The sequence below is a fragment of the Etheostoma cragini genome, chromosome 16 (genome assembly GCF_013103735.1).
Source record: "Etheostoma cragini isolate CJK2018 chromosome 16, CSU_Ecrag_1.0, whole genome shotgun sequence".
NCBI lineage: Eukaryota > Metazoa > Chordata > Actinopteri > Perciformes > Percidae > Etheostoma > Etheostoma cragini.
The window spans coordinates 6,644,696-6,659,374 of record NC_048422.1 but is presented as its reverse complement, the minus strand read 5'-3'; the positions used below and the strand labels follow the sequence as shown (position 1 = coordinate 6,659,374).

Here is a 14,679-nt window from a genome sequence, read left to right as displayed (position 1 = left end):
CCCACACACACACACACACACACACACAAACAAAACAGACTAAAGCATTCATTTTTGGACCTTTGCATGGGATTATTTTGACAATTACAAAAAGAAAGATGAACACCAGCCTCTGTTGATTCTACAAACTCATCTCAATCCATTGGCAGTTACAACCAAACATGGTCCTCAATAAAGTCTGGCTGCTTAATACAAACCAGCATCACTACATAAAATGTATTTTTGCTGCACATTAACCTACAATATCTCTGCGTCCACGTAGCTTGATGCAGCGTCTTCCAACCTGAACTCCAACGATGCTTTTGTTCTGGTGACCCCTGGAGGCTCCATGGTGTGGATGGGCGTGGGTGCCAGTGACACAGAGAAGCAGGGAGCCCAGCAGCTGTGTGACATCCTGGGAGTGTCAGCCTCTGAGCTGTCTGAGGGAGGAGAGACTGGTGAGGGAAAAAGATGAACACAGAACAAAAAATAAAAAAAGGTTGCGCCTTTGAGTTAAACTAAAACCCAACACCAGTTAACGTACTCCTGTATCAGCTACGAACTATGTTCAAGCTGGTAAAATAGCCCTTTCATGCGAAGCTTAATAGTTTTCTTTTTGTATCTCAGCTGAAGTACGCGCTTGGGTTCATCTATATTAAAGCAAAGAAGATTTGATTGCATCACCCCTTTAGATGTTACCAGTAACCTTGTGATTTGCTTTCAAAGCTCACGAAGAAACTGGCTTCTCTGCTAACAATTTCAAATAGAAAACCTCAGGCTAAAACATAACAAATTACATTTTTTATAAACACACTTTTTAAGTACTGGCCTCAGCCGAGGGCTGCCGGAGACAACAGAACAGTAATTCAACATTTTATTTCTGGGAGCTTTTGCTGATAGTTTATAACTTTTCCTATTATGAATTTACACAAAATGTGTGTGAATCATTTGTCACAAGGTGAGTGATGTAGTTACCTTGACACAAATTAATATTAATTCAAAAACAAAACATTTTGTATTTGCTTTGTACGCCTGTAAAGCTGCACTAATCATTTTTTAAAATTATTTATTATAAATCAAAAATGGATCACAAGGTTTCCGCAGAAAAATTGTTTATTCCAATGGCAAGTGTCCTTTTTAAGAAGACGGCCTGGCTGACAGACTGATGGCAGCATTATTGTAAAGCCCAATGGTTTCTGTGATAACACTATCATAAACACAATTGGGAAGATGAGAATTTAAAGTGCTCAAGTTATGTGAATTTTCAGGTTCATAATTGTATTTTGAGGTTGTACCAGAATAGGTTTACATGGTTTCATTTTCAAACTCTCTCTTTTAGCCACAGAGTGAGGCCTCACACTTCTATCCCGTCTTTGTTGGGAGTCGCACATGCTACTAGCCCCCTTGTTCTCAATGGCAAAACACTGCTACATCACACTCGAGTTCTACAAAAGAAATTGTATAGAACTACTTACATGTCCCCCGTCTGCATGTGTTCCACGTAAAGTTGGAAGTGCGCTCTCGTTTAGAAGAAGCCTCCTGGATTATCCTGCCTTGTACTGATCGAAATTGGAGAAACAGCTAGCTGATGTGTTATTAGTTAAAGTGGTTAGCACACACCAGATGTATTAGCCGATACCGTGGATGGCCCTGCCCATTCTGACCAACTCACCCGTAGACTGAAGGCAGGATACACGCAGAAACGCTTATCTCACTCAAAACAGCATGGATGTTTTTTTTCATAATATGGGCACTTTAAAAAAAGCTATATGACCGATGCCATAGGGCTCTAGATTAAGTCAGTGCCTAGAGATTTTGAAAATATGAAGTCTTAAGTTTACAACCCAGCACCCCCACGGCAACTGTTGTTTAAAAATGTCTTAAAAGTACATTACAAAATAATTCCCAGTAACTTAGGCAGTGGGGGGCTACTTAGGCCCGGTGTGCTACCAGGCTTGCAATATACTGGGAGAAATCCTGGATCAAATGAACCTTTGTATTGTGAAAAGGAATTGCTCATAGCAACAAACCCATAAAGGACTGCAGCTTTTTGGAGCTTTTATAGCATCTTTTAGGACATAGTTTTTGTTTAACCGCAGATGTACTGTATGGTTCACTCTCAGCACCAAACATAAACAGTTAGCTACTAGGTAGGGAACATAGTGGAGCATTTAGCAGCTAAAGAGCCAGATAGCAAACCAGAGCTAATCAGACACAATTACTCCAATGCTAATGTTGCTCTCTCTTTGTGTCTGCTGGGTGAGTAACTGTTTGCTATTGAGTTAACGTTAGACATAACAACTTTATAAAAAGGTGGCAATTTGTCAAATCCATTTTTTTAACATCCCTAAATGGCCACAAAAATTCCCTGAATTTAGCTTTAATTATCAATGGCATGACATTTTTGGAAAAATACTAATTAGCTTTCTTGCTGGGAGTTAGGTGAGAAGACTGATACCACCCTCGTGTGTCTGCTCACTATGAAGCTAATCACTAGCCATATGTAGGCTAAATAAGGATTAAGTGTAAGGACTATTGCTTCAATCTCTTTAGGTGTTTATTTGCTTTTTCATGTTTACATAAATAAAACTATAATAACTTGAAGTGTGCCTGTCCTCAGATCAGTTCTGGGAAGCTCTGGGAGGAAAGGCAGACTATCGCACGTCTACCAGACTCAAGGACAAGATGGACGCTCACCCACCTAGACTCTTCGCCTGCTCCAATAAGACTGGAAACTTCATCGTAAGTCTTTGGTTTCAGCTGCCTCTGCAGTCCTTTATTATGTGAAACTAATTTCACAGAAGCGTAATTTCTGGTAACTTACCTTGCAGATAGTTAAAGTAGTGGTTGAGCTAAACACTGCTGAGACCTAGTAATTATTAACAACTTGCCTTTACTGAAATATTGACAGCTGCTCTGGATAATTCATGATTGACGCCTTTAGGCTTGATTACATAAATAAAAAATAAATAAAAATAAAGATTCCGTGAGTAGATATAATGAGACACTTTCTCAAAATAACTTAGTGTCTCAAAATAATGAAAAAACATTTCAAAATCTTAAAATACAATTATTAACTTGAGAAACTAAGACACAAGTCATTATTTTGAGAAAGTGTATCATTATTCTGAGATTGTTTCTCATTATTTTGAAAAGGTTCTTCTTATAATGACTTACAGAATATTTTTTCTTCATCATATCTGCAAAAATGGGCTTCCATAATTCTCAGAACTCAGTTAACAGCTTTCATCACAAAAAATGTCCAACATCAATTCAGCTCCACTTACTCGTTGTCCTCCTCTCAGATTGAGGAGGTACCCGGGGAGATGACCCAAGACGACCTGGCCACTGATGATGTCATGATCCTGGACTCCTGGGAGCAGGTAAAGAAAACCAGAGCTTTGTCTGTACCTGACAGATTCAGAGCTAAGTCACTGCAATGAAAGGAACAAATACACAGTAAAATTTCCCATTTTCAGGTATTTGTCTGGATCGGAAATGAGGCCCAAGAGGAAGAGAAGACGGAAGCGATGGCGTCTGGTAAGGACATCTGTGGGAAAACAGGATATCTATCCGTAAAAAAAAATGAAATGTCACCAGAACTTCCCTTTATACATTTTAATTGTATTTCACAACAATCCTTTGGCATCCAAAACTGACTTTTCTGATTTCGGTTTAAATAATTATCATTGCTGTAACCCCTCAAACATTTTTCTTATTCAAAGTTTAAATTGCCCCATGTCATATTTTAATTTGGGACATCAAGACCATATTCACTATACAAAAAAGTAATAAAATCTTATTTTAGATGACATATTTTATTTTATTAAAGATAATACTGTCAAACACCATAGCTTGTGCTATGCACATTATTCCGCTGTGCATTTGGGACTTAACTTTACTCCATGACTCCTAGCACCAATTCAAGCTTTTCCTTGTCTTCGTCAGCGGTCCGTTACATCGAGACTGACCCGGCCAACAGGGACCCCAGGACGCCCATCGTCAAGATCAAGCAGGGCTTCGAGCCGCCCACCTTCACCGGCTGGTTCCTGGGCTGGGACCACGAGTACTGGACCAGCGACCCCCTGGAGCGCGCCATGGCTGATCTGGCCCTGTGAGATCTCACCTGACCTTTGACCCCTCTGCTCCACCGCAAGCACTGAGCTCCAATCATGACACTTTCTTTAGCTGCCAATACGGCCAGAAAACATTTGTAACTATTGTGTTGTTTGTGAGGGCTACAGGTCGATGAAGCGGTGTTTTAATTCACTTTGTCTCGACCAATCACAATAGAGCTTTAACAAATACACAGGCTTCCTCTAGGGTTTGCACTAAAATACAGTCTGCTGCTTTTATTGAAGCCAATTTGACAATAAAACATGTTCACTAGTGAAATGTAAGGACAACTAAGTCTTTGTGTGCGGCGACATTGGAGAACTCACTGCCAAGAAAAGTCTGCTTATAAAAAGCAATACAACTGATGCCTTAATATTCTTTCCTAGTTTACAGGCATTCTGCTTTTTTTATTATAAAAAGGTACTGTTCCAGAGCATGCCTTTATAGATAATTGTTTGCACATTCAATGCCTCTTATATTTATTTTTTAAATGTCACAGATGCATGCCCAGGAAAGCTTGTGTGATGCAATAGCAAACTTTAAATGGGAAACCAACGCTTTGCTGCTTTACAAACCAGTTATGTCTTCTGTGACATTTTCTAAGGTTTCCCCTGTTATAATTTCAATAAAACCAAATAAAATGTACATTGTTTGATGCCTCTGCTTTTAAAAACATTTGCAACACTGTTCTAATACAATGAGTTCCATAGACAAAAATGATTTTTGATAGTGGTTTTATTTAAAGTCTTTATTTAGTTGTATAATGTCAGGATAAAACTATATCAAACATTAGCAAACTGTATAAAAAAAACAACCATGAATTCTGAATGAAACTTTTTTTTTTTTTAAAGCGTTATAATTGATGTGTCTAACATTTTTCCCAAGACAGAAACTTAAACGCTGCTTTGATTTAATGAGCAGGGCTTTTGTGAAAGCCAAATGAGTGAGTTTGAATGTAGTTTTTTCTTTCTCTGAACACAAACGCTCGGTGATCCGCATCACTATGTCCTGCTATGTGTACTATGTAACCACCTCTCCTCTCTGTAACAGAGTTCAAACTCTAAAGCAAGTTTACTCAAGATTCTTTTTATCTAGCTGTGGCAAAATAATACTCTCTCTCTTGTAGCAACTCAAATATACAGGAGTTACTGTAGTAAAATTCTGTAACAGTCTATAATAATAATTTTAAAAAATCTATAGTGCTACTTTAAACTCAGTTTTCACCAACCTGAAACTCTGTCTAGTCACAGCAAAGCTTTAATAAACTTCACATTTCTGAAATTATATTATATATACAAATAGTATATAGTAACACTACTAAGTCATACATACTTTAACGAACATTTACTAACATTTCTGTTCTTTGTATGTTAAAGGGAGGAATACATATAAGGACTACATGTCAGTTTAAAAGATAAAAACACAAAGACTAACATATTTGGCTTGTTTGCACCTGGAAAGAGCGTATGTGATATAGAAATATAATTTTTGTTGCTTAAAAAATATTGTTGCTTAGATAAATTAGACAAATTAAATCCATTAGTTATTTTTGTAAATGCATAGGAATATGATATTAGGCTGTTGAAAAGAATTAATGGCAGTAAGTTAAGGCGTTTGTCTTGCGATAAGTTTCTAACAGCCACCGCTTCTCTTTATTGGTAAAGGCAAAATAATAGGAACAACTGGCAGCCCTATGATGCACACAGTACCACTAGTGTAGCTGATACTGTTGCAGAGTCAATGCTATGGTAATTTGAGGTCTATTCTTCTGAATGTAAAATATGCTGTAAATGATAGAAAGCATACTGTAAACATATACAAGTAACATCCAGCCTGACTGTTAACCTCTCAGCCATGACAGAAGTATTGGCAACTGGAGAAAAGGAGTGTGTGTGTGTGTGTGTGTGTGTGTGTGTGTGTGTGTGTGTTTGTCTGTGTGTGTGTTTGTGTGTGTGTGTGTTTCGGTGTTATTATTTGCATGTCACTCCTACCGATCCCTACTTTGTGAAGGGGCAATTTCAACACCTCTGCCTAACTCCTTGCTAGTTAGCATGTGATAACGCAATGCACCAAGTTAGGCCATTGCAGAGGAAGAACTTTACATAATCACTCTATAATCACTCTCCTGATGATAATCAGTAGAGCGTACAGTATACTGTACGTCCTGGTACACGTTTGAACCTTAACGGTTCAAATGCAAGTTTGGTGCTGAGATTGGAATGAGATTTATGCTAAAACTTCACTGACAACGTTCAATGGCGCAGCTAATATCTAAATTGAAACTCAAAATGTACCGTTGGTTGTAGTTGACACTACTCTGCAGCCGTTCAGCTGACTGAGCACACTGAATCGGCTTTCTGATTGGCTGTTTGGCCAAACAGATCAGTGTACAAGATGGAAAGAAAAGATCTGAGTAACGCAACCAGGTTACATTTTTACAACAAAATGCCAATTAGGAATTAAGTAACCAAGGATCCAATTGATGATCCACTCCATGGTCACTTAGGGTTTGTGTTGCATTTTTCTTTTTTTACATTTTGAATGCAGACTACAGCTGTGCTCCATTTACCTCAGGAGTTGGAAGCCAGACCTGGGAATGATGTCACACCCAGGTGGACCGCGTTCCAGTTCACAACAAGAGGGAATTAACTGTTATCTCAGTGGGGTTTGCTCTAGCTAGGTTAGCCACAGTTAGCAATGCTGGTTCAAAGGGACATGCTTAATAGACACAAGAGGCCGAAATACGTGTGTGTAAGTTGAGTGTGTGTGCATGTGAACAATGTGATTTGAGACTCCTACTCAGTTTTTCATGAAGCCCTGCATCATCTCCATCGGCAGCGGGAAAATGATGGTGGAGTTTTTCTCGGCGGCAATGGTGTTGAGGGTCTGAAGGTAACGCAGCTGCAGGGCTGAAGGAGACTCGGAAATCACCAGGGAGGCCTCCTTCAGAGCCCGCGACGCGTTCATCTCTCCCTCCGCTGCAATCACCTTCAAAAGAAAACAGGAATGAGACTGAAGGTGAGACATGTCTGCACAAAACCAATATTTAGACATTTTCAATAAAAACCTGTGTAAAAAGGGTGTGTGTTTCCGGGGGGGGAGATTGGGATTTATTTTAGCAGTTTCAGAGCTCCGGGACGCCGGCCACCAGTTGTTTAGCTGCCAATAGGTGACTGTGGGGGGGGGACCTAGATCTAGAGGTTACCTAGATTGTTTAACAGCCTGTTGAATAGAAATACACCCAATACAACTAACGTTAACACAGCAATAAGCCTAATGTTATGTGTGTGAACTAATATTAGTTTTTACTTTTAGTTTAGTTTTAATATTAACAATATTAGGGTCAACATTGAAGATCTACAGGTTGTGTTTGGCTCAATATGATGTTAAGTGGCTAATCAGTAGGTTTGCTGCAGTTAACCCCAATGGACAGTCAGGTGTAGAGTCTCAGCTAAAGAACAGGGAGACCAGGGACAGTCAGGTGCAGAGTCTCAGCTAAAGAACAGGGAGACCAGGGACAGTCAGGTGTAGAGTCTCAGCTAAAGAACAGGGAGACCAGGGACAGTCAGGTGTAGAGTCTCAGCTAAAGAACAGGGAGACCAGGGACAGTCAGGTGTAGAGTCTCAGGTAAGTGTGTTGAGCTTAGATAATATCTTTGGGGGTGTGTGGCTTTCAGGGTGAGCAGATGAGCTTTACCAGTGACTCACTAACTTACATTATGATCAGCTAATTTAACAAGTGCACAAAAGCACTGCATTTATTTTATTTGGGGTCACTTTTTCAAAATAACTCATTTTTTAAGGTAGTTTTGTGGCTTGATTGTAAACTTAAAAATAAATAAATGGTTTTAAAGAAGAATATTTTGGTTAATTTAGTTTTTTCATTAAATAAAGAGAAACCCGGAAAAGAAGGATAATAGTACAGTCTCCATGCTACACTAATGTTAGCATTAAGGCTTTCCTCTGTGTACACATTTCCACTACAAGTATAACTGTATTACTTGTGTCCCCTTCAAAAATTGCTCTCCAGAAATTGTATGTTTATTCTCCAACTGTTGGATGAGATTTACGCCCATGGTCTCAGGACCACTTTTTGAAGGTCTCGGATTTGAAGAACACCACAACTGCAGGGAGATCACTAAACTGCCTGCCCTGTGCATTGTCTGCTTTATGTCTTGACATTATCACTGCAGTTGGATGAAAACCTTTCCGCTTTAAATAAAACTAATAATATGACCCACTTCTAATTTGTTACTGTTAACCCCCTCCTTAACAAATGGTGATCTTGGCTCTTGGTGATGACTGATTACAACACTGGGGTTGTTCTACTGAACAAAAGCACCTTACCTTGGCTCTGGCCTCACGGGTGGCCTCAGCCTCAGCAGCCATGGCTCTCTGGAGCTGAATGGGCAGCTTGACGTCTTTGATCTCCACCCGCTCCACCTTGATCCCCCAGTCGTCTGTAGCATCATCCAGAGTGGACTGAAGGAGACAGAAAGTGTTCAACATGTTTTCTGAAGTTTCTCTATTGAAATATCTCATTTTGCCAGCATTTGCCAGAAACTGGCAACACGTTTATATATCAGCACTGCAACAATTTGATGTGATGATGATGAAGGCAAAAGAAAACTAGATGAAGTTCCTTTCCTTAAAGACCAAGATTAGTCCAAAACTCCCTCCTTTCAAAGCCTCTTGCATTTCTCAATTTGTCCAGCAGATGGAGGTCAACCTGGCGCATGCTTCACTCTTGCAGAAAGAAATTACATTAAGAGCACAGTTGGTGTACCAATCCTAAAATTACACACATAAAACTGCAACCCCTACGAGGATCGTAGTAATGCAGTATTTGTTTATTTTCCCTTGTATGCATCAATATACTTCATGCAGTATGTTTTGAGATCACCAACTACAGTACACATTAGGACCTTGTAACGATAAAACAGATAGGTCTCTGTACTTGGTATCATGGCATTGTTGGGGAATGGAGCTTTGTTCGTATTAAATGTAATCAAAGAAGACAAACCTCCTACTGCAAAAGCAAAAATTAACATCTGTGGCTGTGCGGTACGCTTGTTGAATCTGTCTATAAAAGGCCACTGTGTTTTATGTTTGTGCTGTAACAACCATGGCTATTGAACAGAGATTCTTGATTGAATCTTGATTCTCTTAATGCAGCAGCAAAGGAAATACTGTTGGCTCACAGATACAGCTGAAGCAATCCAATCACTGACCCACTGAAATATCAACTGTGTGATTAAAGTTGTTATCCAAATAGCCTATCAATTCAGCCAGACGCCAAGGCCAGATGATGGCAGCAATGCACACTATGCCATTTGAGTTGGGGTAAACTGGCTCTAAGCAAGGTGGCACTGTAATCCTTCATTCTGTTTCCCCTCAGTCTGTGTTGTTTGAGTCAGTAAAAATAAATGTAGGCAATAATATGAGACTCCATGCGTTTTCTGCATTTTTCTTTATAGTCCATTATTTCAGGGGTCTAGCCATTTAGTTTCTCTCAAGAACAACAGATTTACTACATCGCCCTTTCTAACAATCATATGAACTGTATTACAGTGAAGAAAGGTCAGCACATTGACCGTTGACATTGAAGGATTGGCATCAAGTCATGTAAGAGATTAGGTTTTAGCAAGATGGATCCTTTTTTAGTGCAATTGCAGAGCTGGGAGATTTCTGTGGCTCTGTCACCTTAAGAGATGCCGTTAAAATGACAGAATTTTAAATATTTACCAGTGCAGCTTTAAATTATACTTCAACTTGTGTAATATGTATTATTATCATCCTAAAAACAATGTATAGACTTATAATTTATTTAACCCATTTTGCTTTTTAAAGAGCATCTGTGATTTATAAACTTTCTCCAGCTGGTTCAGCAGTCTTCTCTGCTTCATTCTAGGATTATGATGTTTTTCCTTGAGGTCTGCCTACACAAACCTTTCTCCAGCTGTTCCTGGGTCTTCCTGGCTTTCTTTACCCTGGCAGGTTCCAGGTTAAGGACTGTCTGGTCTTGTTGGAGGGTGGTTTTCTCACTGTATGCCCAATCTAGCTGCGTTTCCTGCGTTTGATTTTTGTTTCAATCGGTCCTTGTTTAGTGATTTACCAGAGCTCATTACTAGTTATTGTGTTAGGCCAGTAGATTCCCAGGATGTTTTGTCTGCTATCTGGAAAATGTTACTAGCTTGATACATTGTTTGGATGTTTCAGGCGCAAATCTTTGTGGTGTGTTAGGTTGCAGGGAGGGGATTAGCTGTGCAACTTCCTTTCGGCTTTAGTTATGCAGCTTCATGTCTGTCTGTAGAGAGAAACCTTTCACTTACAAAACTTGCTAAATGTTTTTCATGAATGTTTCAGTAATTGTTTTTGTTCCACTAAGTGGATGATTGGTTTACCTAGCTACCAGAGCCCCGTTAGCCAGCATGTTTTGGGTGCATCCAGGCAGGCTTTCATGGTTACCATAGTGGCCGGGTGGCTAAACTACCCACCATATTTTGCCCTGCCTGGCAATCCCGTACATTACCTGTTTCCACCTCTCACGACTTGGACGAGGGGTTGGGTTTTGAGAGGCAAGACTGTACATGAAATATTTCCTCTCAATCATCAATTATGACATAGTAAAGGTGAGTGGTGGTATCTCCATCTGAAGAGACCCTACCCTCTGCCTGCATTTTCCATTTTTTTGAGTGTGGGACGTTTATGGGCGTCAGAAAAGAGCTTTCGGGCACGTAACCCCCAGCCAATAACAGCTTACAGGGTGTGCGGCCACATTCTCATTCCCAATACCGCCGCCTTATCCATCAGCTTCTCATACCGACGCACAAGTCTAACTGGCAGAGAAAAACAGGATGAACTTTGGCATTCACACAAACTCCAGCATAGGGGCACATTCCCACGGAAGTCTGTGTTAATTTGTGCGTTAGAACGTGGCCCCCCTAAAACAATCAGAAAATAGCGTTTTTATGCCTCCGATTCACTGCTTTGTTTGTCGCTCCCTCTCTTCTTTTACTTTCTAGCTTGCCCAACTACCACAGCTCTCTCTCTCTGGCACATTAAGCTGGGGAAGAGGGGTCAACTTTGAGAGCTGTGTGCTTAAAAACGTGAAATACCTACTACATAACATAAACCTTTAATAAGGAATTAGTTTGACACAGCTCACAGACGTGGACGTTAGAAGTGTCTACTAGAGGAAAAGGGCTACACTATATTTTGTTTAGTCTACATTGTGATGTGTGCATGCGCGACAGTCACATAACAGGGCGTTGCGATGTTGACGCTAAAACCTTTCTGCTGTTTGATAAAAAAGTAAACTTTCACCGTTCTCCTTTTACATTATTAAGACAGGTAGCCATGTGGACGGCGTGTGTATGTGACGTCACGATAGTCCAACAGGGTTTATTGTTATAGGAAGTGAGGCTCTATGCATGTAGAAAAGTATTGCAACACAGTGATGCACATACTTTTCCTTAGTGAAGCTACAGTAATCAGTGTTTTATGTTCGCTGCAAAGACAAAATATATCACCTGATTAATGCAACGTTAAAACAACATTTCCTTGCCATTTTTCACCACATAAAGATGCTACCAGCCAGGCTAAAGCTAATATAGTTAGCCTAAAGAAACAAGGCGTCTGTCCCAACTAAAGTTACAGATCGAAGGCGCGATGATGGAAACGTAACACTAATTTACTACAGAAGTCTGTTTCTGATACAACATAATTTACACTTATTTAAGTGTTCTTGGATACACAGTGTGTTGCTAGTGTTTACCATGCAGCTCTGCATGCACAGCAATCCCCCAATCACAATCAATGTTGATCAATCCATCTAACAAACAAGCAGGCCCCACTAGTTGACCAAAACCTGAAATTTAGAGGAAGCAACAGTCATGCATTATAAATGTTCTTTACTTTAGCCTGGATTGATATTATATGAATACAATGGTGTCATATCAGTCAACCAGCGTATTGTTGCCCAATTTCCCCTCTCCAAAATCAATTCAGAAGAGTAACGTTAATCACAGCACCAATTTTCTTTGGTGTTTTCAAGTCATTAAAGTTCAACAAAGAAACATACACATAAGAAAAGTTCATTTTGATTTTCTATGTAGATGCACTCCCCTATAACATCACCCCTGTAGTAGAGAATTACTTATTATTTCAAAATATAGCTATTTATGTAATCTGGTAAAAAAGTGTCTTTTTTCCATCGCAACCTATATCGCATTTAAAAAAAGCACAATGTCTATGACTAATTCATAGTAGTTCAAACCCATTTGGATTCATTCAAATGCAATGCAACCCCTGTAGTGTAAATCGTGAGTCTGAGATCCAAGCTCTGATTGTTGCATTTGCATGTGCTGCCAGCAACGTTCACACGTCTGTGGTCAGACAGAGTTTCATACACAGTTTGTCTTGTACAATTGACGTTGCTCCACTTGTTTGCTCCCTAGTGTCCTTCATTTATTAGCTTAGTTTACTGACAGGTGTATAGGGCATGATATAGGTAATGCAGAAAGTGAATTCTGATGTGTATGGTCAGGAATTTTAGTCAGTATTTTATTTTTTCGCCATGATTTGAAAAAATTGCAAATTTAGAACAAAATGTGACAGCCCTAGTATGTACAGACTGACATTTCTGGGGAGCATGTTGTTTTGGACCACAATGCCAGTTATTAGTGTGTATAACTGCTACCATACCTGCATACTGTGTGCTATTTCTTCACGATCAGACAGGATCTCTGACAGGTTCTTGGTACCCAGGACGTTCCTCAGGGTGGTCTGGGCCAACAGCCGTGTAGCAGCATCAGCATTAGTGATGTTAGCCACAGCCAGAGTAGCATTCTGGACCCGGTAGTACACCACACCATCAACACTCACTGTGACAGAGTCTTTGGTTAAAACCTGAGAGCGGGATAGTGATTTTACACACGTTAGAAAATAAAGAGGTAGAAATTGTTTTGTGATGTTTTAAGGAAATTGTTCCATGGAACTGTTCAAAACATTTGAATTATTGTCTGGTTTGCCAACGAGTGCATTACTGGTGGGCTTTATCCATCTGCACAATTATTTTGATGTCCTTGGAATTACTGTGAATGTGACAAAGTATTTGTTTAATGTAATTGGAAGTGTGCATGTCATACCTCTTGCGGTGGGATGTCGAAGGTGATGGTACGCATGTCCACATTAATAAAGCTGTCAGTGCACGGCAAGATGAAGAACAGCCCTGTGGAATTACAAGCATTCAAATAGTTTTAACAAAGACTAAAGCCACTGTAAACACAATAATGAGGAAGCGTCTTCACAAATGTTTGAAAACACCAGGATGAATGAAATTCTGGCATGAGGCCAAGTCAAGCTCTCTCTTTATAAGACTGCAGCTGTGCTGACAGCCAGGCAAAGCTGCGGATATTTGCAGCTTTCATAAGCCTGTTTCAAGTCACAATGATTGAATTAGTGCATTAAACAATACCAGGCATGTGCCTGAGTGAAGCAGACATGTGCTAGGTGTGCAATCATTTAGCAAACATTAATGCCACAAGGGTTTGAGACTGGTGGGCTGCATTTCTGTCAAGATATTGTGTATTTAAATGGTGAGATCACAGCCATCTGTTCGGGGGGGGGAACGGAAGACAACAGCAGTCTCCTCTTGCCGTTTTTTTTCATGACATTTGCAGCATTCTCAACGATTACATTTCCTGTCAGACAAGTAAAGAGACCTCAGATGCTCTCACACAGACTCTGTAAACCACCTTGTTGCAGTGGAAAATTCCACACACAAGCATCCTTGAAAAAGCTGTGCTTTCAATAAACATCTCTGTTTATGGCAGAAGAGAAGTGTATACCACTGCGAAATGTTCCCAAACACAGCCTTTCCATTTTATGACAAACTATCCTGGTGAGCTAGTTTCAACCTTAATATACAGGGAATTTTTTGATGTCACTAAATGTAAACAGCTGTAGTAGGAGAGGGAGCCAGATTGTGAGGGTGAGGGTGAGGGCCATTACAGGAAACCAAATGCTGAATTCAACTTTGACGTTGGCTCCTCCATCTCCTCAGGAATGTGAAGTTTGCTGGCAGAGAGCTATTATTACTCCATACTGTCATTTACAGAGTCCCATGGCACTCTGAGGAGTCACATCTCAGCATTTTAAGAGGACACTGCCTGGTTTTTAGATCCCGTAAAACAAGAAATCAAAGATAAGAAGACAGTGAGTTATGAGATGTATGCAAATTATTGCTCATGGGAGTATGTTTTACTTAAACAAATACACTGCCTTTCAAAACAAAAGTCACATAACTGAGAACAGTAGGATTAAATAATTCAGACATTGAACAGAAACATATGCAGTAGCATTAGCAGACATATGGCTCTGTGGACTGGGAGCCCACATAGCCCAGTGAACGGGTGTCTACTGTAAGTGGTAGCATGCCACTTGGTTGAACTTTGTTATTATTATTATTATTATTATTATTATTATTAGGCCTACACATTTTTAGGTTTAATTCTTTACCATGACTTGCCTTTAGTCACCTTGCCAAGCAAGAAGGGGATGGGTGGGAAAGTACAGTAAGGCC

The 14,679-nt window shown here is 39.9% G+C and overlaps 2 protein-coding genes across 5 annotated transcripts in view; one reads left to right on the top strand and one right to left on the bottom strand.

Annotated features, from left to right (window-relative positions):
* The window catches only part of gsna (gelsolin a), a 22,051-nt gene extending 17,312 nt beyond the window's left edge, over window positions 1-4,739 (top strand). For all 3 annotated transcript variants that reach the window (XM_034897298.1, XM_034897296.1, XM_034897299.1), the window contains 5 exons: window positions 263-437; window positions 2,600-2,721; window positions 3,285-3,362; window positions 3,459-3,519; window positions 3,928-4,739. In XM_034897298.1, coding sequence (XP_034753189.1) covers window positions 263-437; window positions 2,600-2,721; window positions 3,285-3,362; window positions 3,459-3,519; window positions 3,928-4,097 — 606 coding nt within the window. In that variant the 3' untranslated portion in view covers window positions 4,098-4,739. The remainder of the gene's footprint in view (window positions 1-262; window positions 438-2,599; window positions 2,722-3,284; window positions 3,363-3,458; window positions 3,520-3,927) is intronic.
* Window positions 4,740-5,057: 318 nt separating this feature from the next.
* Window positions 5,058-14,679, bottom strand: part of stom (stomatin) — a 13,344-nt gene continuing 3,722 nt past the window's right edge. Inside the window, exons 5-8 of one of the 2 annotated variants that reach the window (XM_034897302.1) lie at window positions 13,244-13,326; window positions 12,801-13,004; window positions 8,442-8,576; window positions 5,058-7,083 (exon numbers count right to left, since the gene is read on the bottom strand). In XM_034897302.1, the coding sequence (XP_034753193.1) occupies window positions 6,895-7,083; window positions 8,442-8,576; window positions 12,801-13,004; window positions 13,244-13,326 (611 nt within the window). In that variant the 3' untranslated portion in view covers window positions 5,058-6,894. The remainder of the gene's footprint in view (window positions 7,084-8,441; window positions 8,577-12,800; window positions 13,005-13,243; window positions 13,327-14,679) is intronic. The other variant, XM_034897303.1, reaches the window with a different exon arrangement.